The sequence below is a fragment of the Tetrao urogallus genome, assembly GCF_951394365.1.
Source record: "Tetrao urogallus genome assembly, chromosome: 4".
NCBI lineage: Eukaryota > Metazoa > Chordata > Aves > Galliformes > Phasianidae > Tetrao > Tetrao urogallus.
The window spans coordinates 23,496,569-23,511,193 of NC_136817.1; the positions used below are offsets into that span (position 1 = coordinate 23,496,569).

The window sequence follows — 14,625 nt, forward strand, 5'->3', positions numbered from 1 at the left end:
ACCGCCAGACTCAGCTTTGAACCTTTCGCACCTTTTTTCTCTTAGTTTCTTTGCATGAGGCTATTTCATACAGGCCTACCTTTTATTTGTTAAGCAGAGTACTTCTAACTCTGCTGCTTCTGAAGCTGTTCAAAAGAAGAGATCACTCCAAGACCTGGTGTTATACCCTGTAAAAACCAGTTCTGTGCAACTGAATCTCAAGCCCCTCAGTTTCTACAACGGCTAAATTCATAACCCCATAATCTTGATGACTCTGCTCTGCAGCCTGGTTTGATGTGAAATGTTGATGCTTGACCTTACAGATTCGAAATGTGGCAGCCAATCTCTGTGTGGACAGCAAACACGGAGCCACAGGGACTGAACTGAGGCTAGACATTTGTGTGAAGGATGGCTCAGAACGGACGTGGTCACATGAACAGGTATTGTAACAGCTAAAAGAAAAAAGCAGTGCAAAATAGTGGTTCTTTTTTCCAGCTTCTGAACATTTATGTGAAGTTTCTTCCTTTACTTAAGGTAAAGCTAAATGTAGAAATTATTTTTGAATGATTGCTGACCTTAATAGCTTCTTAAAAGTATTCCTTTTAAACCAACCTCAGAACTTTGCCATATCCTTTTAAAGTTCCAAAAGGAAATCTAGTTCTCAAAGAGCTTTTGGGTCCACAGTTCTATCTCAGTATGTCATGACAACATATTGAGTTCAGTTCACTTCACTGAAAATATTTTAAATACTACCTGGGCATCTATTGATTGTTTCCTTTTTTGCTTTCATCTCTGCAAACACAGTAAGTGGTTGTATTTTAATATGATCTATAAGCAAGATAAATAGCGTGAAAGCCAGAATGGGTTTCACAAACATGAGGGATGATAAAGGCTCAAAAATGCTTTAATCTAGGTTGGTTAGGAAGAAAAACATAACTTCTCAGGAGAGTGGGGGGAAAAGAACTCTCATTTGTACTTGCTGTGATTGTGAGTAGCATAGGAAAGAGACTGTGACTAATTAGCTCTGGCCAACGTTCCTGAGAATCAGGATGGAAAGTACAACCTGGCCATTTAGTAACAATTTTAATGAACATGCCTTCTGCGCAGCAGCGGACTCAGATTAGAGAAAAACCCACAAGGCTAAGGAGAAAAAATTGACTGTCAAGTATGGAATTTTTGGAGATATTAAAAGCTTGGGAAGGAGGAGTTCTGAGGAATACATGAAGTGCTGAGGTCAAAAATTCCTCCTCTAAGGACAGTCAGAAATGCAGGGGAAGGTGTGCAAGTGAACGAAACTGAAGAGCTAAAAATGATCGCAATTTAGATAAGTGCCAACACAAGGGGAAGGAAGCTGCTGAAAGAAGACTTCTTCATGTAGCTAACAGAGATAAAGCACGGCGATAGGATGCTGAGATAGATACGTAGAATTAAGCTTTGTTTATGAAAGCAGTTGTTTCCATGGGGCTGGGGGGGAGCCTTGGGGACGAGGAGTGTTCAGAGCACAGCGAGGGGACGTTCCTCTGAGCACTGTGGTGCGGCTGTGTGGGACTGGGACTACCAAAGCCCAAGCCAGGTCACTGAATTCGTTTTTGCTGAGCAGCTCAGTAATTATCGCACACTTGTCCAAGCGCTGCTGTGTTAAGAGTGTAATTCGGAAAAGAGGCGGCAGAGGGCAGCTCTGGACAAGCTGAGCACAACCGGGCCGGGGAAGGTGAAGAGTGGGCGGCTCTGAGAGCTTCTCAAGGCTTGAAACGGGATCGGACCGAGGGTGAAAAAGAATCGCTTTAAAAAAAAAAAATCATCTTACTGTTGCTTTGGAGTATAGATAGATACTGTTTAATCCTCAAAACAGTCTGTTTTCTGTTGGCAAAACGGAGGTTGTTTTGATTCGTTTGTGTTTGTGGTGTGCTGCAGGTTGTGAGGGTTTTCTTTGTCCCAGAGACTGCAGCATATTCAAAAGCTGCTCTTACAACTGAGCAGAGCATGGCTGCCCTTAGCCTATTTTCCTGTCAGTGTAAAGCTTAGAACTCGCACAAGAAACTCTGAAGAATCTTTTGAACAAAATTAGAGTAACATGATTTCACTTTCTCCTAGAAGGGGACCTTATTTGCTAGAGCTAGAAAGTAGAAGTTGTAGAAAAATGATGATTGGACTAATGTCTGTTACTGTATCACAGAGTAACATTTTATGTTCATAATCTTGAAGGTTCTGTCATTTCATTATAATTCATTGGCTTATGGGTTAGTTTAGAAACAATACAAAGCAAATTTTACTCAAGTGTTCGTACTCCAAGTACAGAACACAGTCATCTGGCTGATAGGTTTCAAGGATCAGTCTGTACAAGGTGCAGATTTTAAAGCAGAATCTCAAACTTCAAGATGAAGCAAAGTAGATATCAGACTTGGATGGAACTCAGAATTTCTATCCGAAAAGGAATTACAGCATGGGCAAATCATCCAGAGGAAAAAATTCAGTTTTCCAGTAGAAAAGAAATTTTTAACTTCAGTAGAGCAAAACATTTTAGTGATGCAGGGCTTGGATTTTTTCCAGAAATGAAGTAACATCCTTTCCCTCTGCCTCTTCCAATGTTTTCCTCCATGGAGTGATGGTGTGCAGTGGTGTGAACGCTTGCTTTTCCACTACTCCAGCCATGTTACTAATATGATTTCTCCACATGCTGGTAGACACCAAAAGAGTTAATGAAAATATTGAGCATTTTATTATCATATTCCAAGTAGTGTGACCTGACATTGAGCAGATCTTGTAAATTCTGGTCTAAATTAACAGAGAATTCTTTAGAAAAATGTGATATGAGGAAAGCAGTAGGTGTTAGTGTTGATGATGCCACTAGACAGAGATGACCCACTGCGCTACTTGATTTGTGTAATCTTGCCAGCCTCTTAGCAGCCGTGAGAAGACGACTTTCTACCTCAGGGCTGTAAAAACTAACAGTAAGACAATGGGCCACTTGCAGATTTTCTGGTGAGCAAGAGAAAGAACTCTCTGAGAACTTGTTCAGAACAAAAAAAAAGGCACGAGTGAGGTGCATCTTGGCTTTCTTCCACCTCTCTTGCCAGAGCTAATTTCTGTTTCTCAGAAACAGGTGCAAATGAAGCAGATCAAACAGCAGCCAAGGATGTGAGGTAAAAATCTTCTTTGTCTTCTGAAGTCCTCCAGTCTGGCCAGGGATTAAGTGGGCAGGCATCATCTCCAGCTCAGCCCAGACTGTAACTGTGCATCCTGCCCAGCTCTTTCTTTTCTGCTCAGAGATGTAACTCAAGTCAAAGTCTAGCTCACAAATATGACGCTGGCTTTGTGTTGGACACATGTCTACTTCAATCTTGTGCTGTGGCCTGATCCCACTGACAGTGGGATCCAGACAGGCAGTGAGTAAATGAATAAAGTTGTCAAGCTGGAGAGCACTAATGGTCTCAAAAGGGCCTTTGTCCTGCAAACAGTCCCAGACCAGTGGCTGCATCTGGCAATCATTTTTCAGGCCTAGTGCCAGTTAGAAATTAAGTTGTTCTTAAAAGATAAGGCAGCTGAAAAGCTGTCTTTTTCCAAGTAGTCCTATGAGAGGGCCAGGCCTCATCAAAAGCTGAAGCATGCAGGCCAAAGGGTTACTTGGTTGCAAACTCAGAGGATGGGGGTCTGGTAGGAGAATAAGAGAAAGGAAGGAAGAAGCCAGAAGGACAGAAAATGTCTTGGATTCAGTAGGAAACAACAGCCCTGGAGAACTCAAGTGAAGAGAAAGCCAGCTGCCTGATTCTAATGTATTTGGAAATCTCTGTGCAGCTTTGTTTCATATCTGGGAATGAATGAGAGCAAATGAAGTGTATTACTTCATTTGGGTTCATCCATTTCTCATGAAGTCAGGCTCTGCTGGTTCCTAACATCCAAAGGAATATCCAAAGCATTAAATAGTGGCAAAGCAGAGCCTTTTGGGGTCAGGACCACAGCTACTAACATGTAGCATTGCTATGCATTATACAGAGGAAAGATCATTTTTACATCGGCGAGGTTTAGTGTTGAAGTAGACAGAACTTGCCATGTTATGGAGGATATCATAGAGTGGGGAGGTTGGAAGGATGTCGACCTTCAAATCTTACCTGCAAGTTTTAATATTATCTGTACATCTTAGTATCAGTTGGATGTATAGAAAAGTATGATCTTTTTTTCCAATTAGTTATTTTTAATTCCACTCTTAGTCCTAGAAACTGGTTTCTGCCCCTACAAGACTTATTTTGTAACTGTATCACTTGGAAGAACATACTTGATTTTTAAATGCAACTGTTTTACGAAACAGCAGCCTAAGAAGGAGGGGGAGGAATCTGTGCCATCTAATCAGTGAGATCTACTATTACACAGATCGTGATTTTCAGTGGAAGGAAACTTAAAAAAAAAAAAAAAAAAAAAAAGCAAAAAAGCACCCTATCTGGTATCAAGTCAAGAATCTTGACTTTCAAATGGAACACAGTGGTTTCAAATGGAAACCACACGGGAGTGGGAAAGGCAAAAGGATACCCTGGATCAGTCTGATCTGATTTAAAAGCAAGCTTTAGCTCTTTCAGATATACTGATGCATTCAGTGTGGCAGTGGTCTTCAGGACAAGGTCCAGGCAGCAACAGGAATGGCCCCTCAGCTCACCAGTAACGCACAGAATGAAAAATTTGGAGAGTTAGTTGCTGAGGAAAATGATAAAGGTGTTGCAAAAGGATATCTTGCAAAGTAGTCATGAGAGTGAGAATATTGCAAAATCACTGTTCCACACCATTTCTCCAGGTACGTTATTCATTACTTTGAGCTCCAAGTTTATTACTTGGCTGCAGAAAAGTAAAGCAAAAGAAAGGAAATTGCTTTTGCTTTTTTTTCCTTCAGAGGCAAACCATCTCAAACTTCTCTATTTTTGCAGAAGCAACATTGTAGCTTTTTCATATATCAAATCTTACCTCTGAGTTTGGTTGTGAAATAAGCTGTTTTGCAGGGAGTGTGTGATGCTGCTTCCAGGAAACATAAAGATAAATGGAGAAAGACTTAACCTTTTAAAAAGCAACTATTTGGTTTGAAAATGTAGTTAAAGTTGTCCATTGCATTTTACAGCAGACAAATGTAAAAGGCACTCTGGGGGAAAGAAGAAATAAGCAGGGCACGGGGGAAGACTGAGAAAATGCTGACTGGAAAACCAGAAATAAATAGGGAATGACAGATGCTCACAGACAGAACAAGGGCTTACAATGAGACATGAGAAAAACAGCAAATATTCAGATGGATACTTATATTCTGTGCCTGCAGGCCATGGGAAGCAATAGTGCCTCTCAGTAGTGGTATTATGGAGTGTGGTACAGTGCTGAAGATGTAGCATTTTTGAAAGACGCCTCTTTTAGGTAGACCACAGGGTGAAGATAGCTGTCACAGTGAAAGGTTCAGAATCTAAGAAGCACAGCAGGAGTATACCAAATCAGACTCCCATCACACTCAGCTTTAGTTTGCATTTGTAGACAGTGGTTCCGATATCAGCAAATGGACACAGTGGAGCAGGGTGCCAGGTGAGAAACAGCTGCCTGGGGAGCAGTGGCTGAGGTGCTGGAGGCAGGCTAACAACAACATAGAGTAGAAGTGCTATTCAGATAATGAGCCTGCGTGCAGTTCTGCATGAAATGTTACAGCTAAATGATTTCCAGTAGCAAAGTTTAATCATTTAAAGAGAGCTTTCTCAGTGTTATGCTTCAGTCTATACTATGGAAAATCGAGAGTCAAGCAGAAAGCCATGGAATAGCACTGAAATGGAAAAAAAAAAAAAAAAAGAAAAAGAAAATGAGGAATTAAATTAAATATAAAGGAAAAAAAAAAAGCATCACAGCTCTCAGCAGAGCTTGTAGGCAGCAATGTACAAGCTGCAACCTGTTTTCTACAAGGATTGGCCCATAGAAAGGAAAATGCATTCTGTATCTTTAAATTTGGTATTGTCAGACCTGTCACCTTTCTCTTATGATTGAACAACTGCAGTGTCACAGCATAATTTCAGACAGCTGGTGCATGATTGAGAAGGATTCCTCTGTTAACTGTGAGCCTCCACAATTCCTCTCAGGCAGCCAGAAAAACAGCTTTAACAGGCTGCCTGTAGCTCACAGGTTTCTCAGCAAGAAGACAAATCATTTAGTGCGTGTTGTTTTTGAAATGTTTTCCACTAGCAATAAACTATTGCGTTGTCTGACTGTTTTTCTAGCTGTTCACCTTCGGATGGAGAGAAGACATCCGTCCTGGGGAGCCACTTCACACCAGGAAGTTCTGCTTCGATGCCATCTCACACAGTAGCCCTGTCACACTGTATGACTGTCATGGGATGAAGGGGAACCAGCACTGGAGCTATAGGAAGGTCGGAGTCACTCTGGGTCATTTCAGAGATTCAGACTGTCTTGAGCCTATACTCAGTCTAGTGCAGACTTGTACTTTCCCTTCAGAGAAGTTGCTTTTTAAAATCCAGTCTGTTTTATTCCAATTTAATTTTGTAGTAAACTCTCTGGAGTGTGTTCTCATTGAGTATTCAGCTACTTGTGTCAAATTTAAATGGAAGTGGATCCGATCCAACTCAGAGTGTGTCCATGTTGGGTGTCTGAAAGGTGTTATATCATAATGGCATTTGAAGATTCTGGTGTCATTTTAAGTGAGGCACTGTTGAAAATATTTGCATCTGACATGACAGAAAGAAGAAATGCTGCTCAAGAGTTAAATATTACTATTTTACTACATTTTTACAAGTGGCAGGAATGTCTACCTCAAAAAAAACCCCAAACCAACATTAAAAGCACTTGCTGTAAGCCTGAAGACATTGGGAGTTTATAAATTAAAGATAAGCAGCTCAGACACTACTTTGATCTGCCAAGTTCTGCCCATTTTGAGCAATCACTAGAACAGGAGGTCAAGCTAGGAAATGAGAGTGCCTCATTTGGGGTATAAAAAGTCCTGGTAATGCTACCAGGTTTTTTAAAGAATGATTAATCAGCAAGTTGCCTTGATTAAACAATTGCTAATAAACTATTCCATGCAGGGTAAGGACATCCATTTCTGTGATGAATTGAGTACTTCTTCTTATGCATCCTTTGATTTTCTAAAACCACTGTGCCTTGTCCCCTACATTGCTTATGCTGTGACCTAGGTGGCAGGAATTGGACCATGTTAAGTAAGCCTCTATAGTGCTTTCTAGATTAGAGTTATAAGCAGGAAAATAGTTCAGAACTATTAAAAGTAGCTTTTCCCCAAGTATTTTGAGTACCTGCTTGTTAGCCTGTGCCATTTTTTAACCATATTTATGTTGCAATCCAAGATGTATCACAGAATTTTCTCGAAATATGTTCTCCTTCAGATTCTACTCGTAGTGAGGTTAAAAAGTGTGAGCTGGCTCTTTAGAGGACATAAATAGTCGTGGCTGTATTGCTGCATATATGGCTTTATAATGTCATTATAATCCCTTCTTGCTTCAGAACACTTCCAATTTATCTTTTTGATCGCCCAAGCCACACGAAAGAAGCTTTCATACCCCTAGCACTTCATTGGTGCCTAATGTAGCTGGTTCATAAGGAAAACGCAGATCTGGAGCTGCCCTCTATATGGCTCATCACCTTTGATGTGGACAGAATGCAGCAGATAACCCAAAGAAATGACATTTGAAGGAAAAAAAAAATGCACAACGTGAGTTCTATTAAATCCTCTGCACAGCTTCATTTTTTATTTCCAGAAGGTTGACAGGGCTCATATAAAAATTCTCAACACAAGGCAGGCATTTTCATCTCAACAAAAGGCACCACAACATTTTGTGATGATGAAAGTACTGTCACAGTTCTAGCTGTAATAGTAACCTGACAGCAAGCTGATCAGTTTGCATGAGCACTTACTGCTGAACTATGAAACTTCAAATTAAAAAAAAACAAGTGTTGGAACAGTGAAAATATGCTCATTATTATTATTACTGCTTAGGCTTAGTTTTAATTTGGCTGCCCACTAAGTACGTTTTGTTTCGTTGAGTTAGATTTGCTGTAGAAATTTGTGGTGGAACAGCTGTACCAAAAAAAAAAAAACCTGTTATAATCCTTACTTAGTTTTAAGAGCATCCTGGAAATAGGATTTATACTGTTTCCCAAAGACAAGAAAACCATACAGCAAAAAGATGCTTCTATCAGTTTAATTGCAGCTATAGCAGAGCTCTTTACTAAGAGGACGGTATGCAACTAAAATTGCACTCTGAGTAAACCAGTCATAGATTGTGGTTCAGCAAGAAATGCTTGCTTTTAGGAAACAAAGACCAGATCAGCAGCTGTGTTCTTTGCACCATTTACAGAAGCTGTAGCTTTCTAATGGTCGTGTGTCCATCTTATCAGCGTTGTAGGAAAAATGAGTTTGGTCAGTGTCTTATAAGATGCTGAATAGAAAGCATTTCTTACTGTACTGTCATATCACACTCTCATATAATGTCATATAAAAATAGAAGATAATGGTTTTTTTTAATAGGCTATGCTACTTTCTCTTTTCAAGATTATTTGTATCCTCAAGCTCTGAGTAAGTGTTTAAAATTCTAGTACGTCTATGATAGTGAGTAATCAGTACTTTTAGGACCAGTTCAGACTTTGAGTCTGTAATAAAACAGCCAAGTCTGCATTTAAGAAATCTCTGTAAAAAGTGATAAAGTAGACTGAATCCAAATAATATTGTGAACAACACTGTGGGTTAGAAAAAGGAAATTAGTTTAATAATAGGGGAAAAGAGCGTTGATGCCATAATGGGGCTTTGAAATCAATTCTGCGAGCAATGGGAAAATGCTAAAAGTAGTAGAGATATTGGAGAATAACAGCTTTCCAAGAGAAAGCCATTTCCTTGACTGTGTTTATGACTTCTAAGCATGTCAGAGCCAAAGATCAACAGTGGATACAGATTTCCATTCCTCCCAGTGAAGCAATATGCCCTTGTTTTTCAGCATAGTGTCACTCTGGAGTGGTAGGTAATACATTGGTTCTGATAAAGTACGATTAAATTTATGTGCCCTAGTCTCATCTGTTGAGCACATGTATTCAAGAGAGGGCTGATTTAGTAGGTCTTTAAAAAATAATGGTTATAATTGTGCAAAATCAATTTCATTATACTATAATTCTACCCTAAGCATAGTGACTATGATAGAAGCTAGACTGGCAACGTCAAAACCTGTGCCCTGAATAGAGTCGTTTGTTCACACTCTCCTGACAGCTTCAGGGACAAACTGTAAAAATTCACTCTTTACCTTCTGAGTCCATAGATTATCCCCTCAGACAATGAAAGACATGTCATTGTGATAGTGGTTTTTATCATATGGACATCTGTCCTACTGAAACTGCACTGTGGCTACCGACTAATTTCAGATAAACTACTGCAGCCACTGGTTGATAATGACTTCCAGTTGCTGTTGACCTTGGCCATAGTTATGGCAGTGACCTAGAAGAAATGAAAGGCTCTGTGTCTCATTACCAATTCCCTGAACTGTCGAGAACCATTATCTTATGGAGAAGTTTCTCCTTCTGCAAATAGTATTCAGTCTTGCCTTTATGCAGAAGAAAAAAAGAATCACTCTGCTCTTTTCAGATGCTTGAAAAGTCTCCAGAAGGGTCCTTGTGGCTTGGTGTAAGGAGGAATTTATATATTTCCCTCAGAAAGTTCTTCTCTGGGGTGCATGCAACTGTCACCCATTGAAGTCCTCAGCCTGTTTTTATTGAGTTCCATAAGAACTGCAGGCTTTGACCTTAGGTCAGTGTAAGCTGGAGATGATAAATTAATAGGCCATTATACATAGCTAAGGCAGCCAGAAGTTTTCCCACAGTAACTGTGTCCCTCTCCTTAAGAAATGCTCTTCTCTCCTAATAACCAGACCGGCTGAGAGAAGCACCAACAATGCTTCATTCAAGTATTGCATCCCCTGGATTTTTCTGTGAGAAGACAGACCGTGGGCTCTTTTGTGAAGGCTGGTGTGTTTCTCATAGCATGCATTTTGTACTGAGAGCAAGCAGCTTCCTCTCTTCTTGTACCAGCTACTGTGTTAAAGCTTCTAGCATTCCAGCTTTAGCTCTGCAGTAGCTTGGCTGAGCCCTTCCCAAGCTACAACATGAGAAAAACCAGCTGTCCCCTTTCCACAGGGCCCCACAGCAGGTGGGCAGCCATGGTTCATCCCATGGGTTCTTGGGAGCTCTGGTAGGGTCTCCTGCTATATAGAATGTGACAGCCCCACATGTATGTTGCCTGTGTTCACAAGCTGCTCCCTGTACAGAGCAGAGCAGGGCCTCTGGTCTCCCTATCCATACGAAGCTGATTCCTTTAGCAGGCTTTGAACACATCACTCAGAATTATTCTCTTGTGGGTGCATGCATTTAGGGTGAAGAATTGGGGTGAAAGCCAGTTTTTTTGAAAGGCAAGTAGAACACCATCACCCTTCAGTAGAGCACAGCGCTACACTTTTGAATTTGCTCTCTGTGGCATATACTTAATATTAAAAAATAAAAAATAGAAGTAGTGCTTTACCAGTGTTTCACACATCCCACAATCAATTTTCTCTTTCTTAATTTAAAAAAAAAAAAGCCAAAAACTTTCCTCGCTTTAAAATAACTTCTATTATTATGTTATAATTTAGTTTTGTCTTCATAACTTTATTTCTGAAGGGTGGGGTATTTTTGTTAAAGATGTTTCTGTATGATTGTTGCTCAGCACCCAGAGCACTTTGGCGAGTTTATAATAGGTTGCGATTTGACAAGTCGCTTTTTTTATTCCTTCTTACAAACTGGGCAAACAGGCACATCCTGAATTAGCTGGCAGAGCTTGTTTGGCAAGGAGGGGAAGAGCCTGGATGTTGTTTACTGAGAGTCATCAGAAGTTTATTTCCACAGATACAGTAAATGCATTATATAGCCTCTGGAAACTTTCAAGCCTTCTGATCACTCCCATGTCTATCTCTTGGCCACTTGCCTACACACTGAAACTAGCCTACCCACAAATGCCTGTTGCTCATCTTGGTACTTTCTGCTTTACCAAAGATTCACAGTGGGATGATGTAAAATTCATTCCTTTTTTTTTTTTTTTGGTGTGTGTGTGAAATAAAATGAATAAAACTAAAAACCATGAATATCCTATTTAAAACAACTTAATCCGCGTTTATCCTCCCAAGATCTCCATAGGGATCTAAAAACAGCATTAGAATTTCCTTCTTAGGAGTAGAACTCGAGTATTTCAGTGGCTTGTCTTACAAGGCTGCAGGCAAAATCTGCGTTTTATGGGGTGAGAACTGAGATCATCAGTTACGTGTCTGTCCAGCACAGCACTTCAATTAATATTGTTACTTACTTCTTCATCGAGTCAAAGAATAGCCATTTCTCAGACAGATCTTTACAGATCCTCTCACCCAGCAGCACAGTAGAAACTGTGAAAAACAACCTCCCCTCTCAAAAAAAAAATTGGGTTCAGACATTTAATTGGAGGCTAGGGAAGCACACGGTATGTAAAGAAAGGCATTCTCGTTTTTCATTATATTACGTGGTTATTAGCTAAAGAGAAGGTGATGTCGTCTCATTCTTTCCTGAATCCTCGATTTTTTGAAGGACAATAACAGAAGGAACGAAAGTGCTAGATTCTCTACAAGTTTCTAAATTAAGCTGTGGTTGTTGCACAAGGTTATCACACTGAGCATACAAAATTATTTCAGATACGACTGTGTTAATCCATGTTCAGTAAAATGAGAACGCTTCCAATTACTTGGCGTTTGCTACTTAATTCTGTTTTTTTCTCATTTCTGTAGGACAAAACTTTGTTCCATCCGGTAAGCAGCAGCTGCATAGATTGCAACCCATCTGAAAAGAAGATTTTCATGAACAGATGTGATCCTTTATCTGAAACTCAACAGTGGGTTTTTGAACATATTAATATGACTGTTTTAGAAAAATTTAACAGCAAGGCCAGTTCCTAGGGAAAATTAAAAAATGAACACACCCAGTTACACACAGCCTGCAGACTACGTTTTCGCCAGCATCTGGGTCGAAGGAGTCAGGAATTAAATTTCCTAGATCCAGGAAGTCTGCTCTAAGGATTAAGAAAATGCCCCAGCAAGAGCCAGCAGGCTGTCCTTGAGGATGTACAGTATCTGAAGAACTTGGCTAGGAGCCTCACCGGATGCTGCTGAGAACTTCAGGCTGAAAATTCCCTTGCTGGTCAAGGGAAAATTTTGTTTAAAAACTGTTTGAAAGTACTCCAAGTTAATAAAGTAAAACAAAACTCTAGAGTTTCTCAGGTCTAATCCTGCTGTAGTGAGTAGTTCAGAACAGACGCTGTGATTTGGGACGGGTGTATGGTGTGCATGACGGCTACAGGAACCTGAAGAAATCCCAGGTTTTAGAACTAAACATGCTGTTGGAAGAATAATGATGTCCCAGCACTCCCTAGACAAGATATATGCTCTGTTGATATTCTCATTATAAAAGGTCGGGTTAAGCAGGTTTAACCCTCAGAACTGCTGCAATTAATTTTAAATACCTCCCTTTTACATTCCATTCATTACCAAAATAGGAATGGTAGAAATCTTAGGGTCTAGAATTACACTGTAGTGAAGCATGAAATAAACTGTAAGGTTTTGCCCTCACATTTCTCCCTTCAGTTGGGAAAAAAAAAAAAAACAAAATCATAAAGCAATCAAATTTCTATACGTGGTATATTTAGCAGTTGTGATTCAAATCCCGTTGTCACACATGGTGAGATTGTTCTTTCAGTGACAAATGTAAAAGCAGCTGCAACATAATAGAAGGCATGTGGACTAGCTATCTTTCCTAAGGTAGAATCCTTACCAAAGTGTACATTAAGTTAAAAATAGGTTGAAAAAAATCGTCATGAGAGCAGGAAATAATTGCATACTGCATGCTGAACTAGGTTAGTCAAATTAACATTGGTACGCTGCCATCACCTAAAAAAGCACTGTTTCTCTGTAGCGCAGCTTAAAAGATCTTGCAGAAATCATGTGGTGTTCTTGTCAGATATAAGTGGGGAGAAAATTTGACATGAAGCGAGTTGGGTGGTTTCAGAGTTCTTGATGAAATCTGTGATGGAGATCACATGAACCTAAGCTGTCAAGTAAATGATACTGCAGATCTCATGGTGGAGGAAAGGAGGAATGAAACAAGTTACACGTGGCTGTATTTTGGTGCTTTAGGCACAGATACAATTCAGATTCAGACAGACTTCTGTCACACTGATGGGCATTATGGCACGTGGTGTCCCTCACACCCATCGAGCTGTTGTCATGTGAGGCCACTAAAACTTATTTGAAAAGCCTATGGCTCTTCTCAGAAGGAATCAATTAATGCTAATATGTGGACATAACTAACAGGTTTGGGATTTTTCAAGGTGAGAGCATGTGTATATGTGCATCAGATGAGTATGTGGGCTGATTTTGTTTGAAAGGCCTTTACAGACAAAAGCACCATAAATGTGGATAGATGAAATTCCCCAGAGGTGGCTGTAACAGTGCCGTCGGCTTCCAAAAATATCATAAGGAATTAAGTTGCTCAGTCTGACTGCTGGAGAAATGGCTGACTAGCCAAAATACTGCTGTATAAGCTATCATGTTTTGAGGCAGAAGGGCAAATGTGTTTTGTTTATTGCTTCTTACTCTCTATTTAGGCTCAAAGAGTGTTGATTGTATCCAAAGGATGTTTCTCATACCAGGTAGTGTACACTATTTTATGACAGCACCTGTAGTTGCAGATTAAAAATTGTGTTAACCTAAAATTGTTGGTTATAGGAACTTTTTAGGAAGGGAATGAGATCCTGAAGCATTTAGGATGCATGCACTTGGATGCATCCATACACTGAGTAATTGCTGCAAGTTAGTGAAGAGGCCTTCTAATTTAAGAAAAACAACTATAGGCATCATTTTATGATTTTAAAGCAAAAGAATTTTCTTAGGTACCGTTTTAATTTAATTATGCTGCACTGAAGGACAGAAGCAGAAAGACTAATGTGTGGGGATATTTAGGTTGCTGTCAGTACACAGAAGCAGTCTGGGCACTGAAGGCTGCCAGCCTTCACAGATACAGTTCTTGTAGCATTATCATTTATTTGCAGCCTGAACGTGAGAAATGAGAGTTTGGGTAAAGAAGAAAATGGGCACCTAAAATGTAAATTCAGTCCTCAAGCTGCTGATTGAAACTGGCCCTAAACTGTTGAAGTCCCATATGCCCAAAATAGAGAGGTAAAGGAGAACTGCTAAACCAGCTGAGCAATTTATAATATGCACAGATTGGTAGGGTTATATCATTCAGTCTCTGCCTGCATCTTGGTGGTCTGACTTTGAAATGTCTAATGGGAACTATACTGCTGCTGGGGCAGAGATCTTCTATGCCTTTTACAACCCTCATTAATTAATATTGCACAGCATCCTGCACTGTCAAAGCAAAGCTTTCCATTACTCAGTTGAACAGTGATTGTGAGCTCTGGTAGTCCCTGTCAGATAACAATCCATCTGAATGGTATCCAGATGTTTAGGAAAATTCTGTTCTATGTATTGTTTTCAGTTTTTATAGGCAAAATATTAGAAAAGAGATATGAGAGTTGTTCACGTCAGCAGTGAGCAGCTTTTGATTAATCTGGAA

At 39.9% G+C, this 14,625-nt stretch overlaps 1 protein-coding gene across 1 annotated transcript in view; it reads left to right on the top strand.

The window, feature by feature from the left end:
* GALNTL6 (polypeptide N-acetylgalactosaminyltransferase like 6) overlaps positions 1 to 11,951 on the top strand; it is a gene marked incomplete at both ends in the record, with an annotated part of 424,708 nt that extends 412,757 nt beyond the window's left edge. The window contains 3 exons of the mRNA XM_079534806.1: positions 303 to 419; positions 6,207 to 6,356; positions 11,784 to 11,951. Of these exons, the coding sequence (XP_079390932.1) occupies positions 303 to 419; positions 6,207 to 6,356; positions 11,784 to 11,951 (435 nt within the window). The remainder of the gene's footprint in view (positions 1 to 302; positions 420 to 6,206; positions 6,357 to 11,783) is intronic.
* Between the last annotated feature and the right edge of the window lie 2,674 nt (positions 11,952 to 14,625).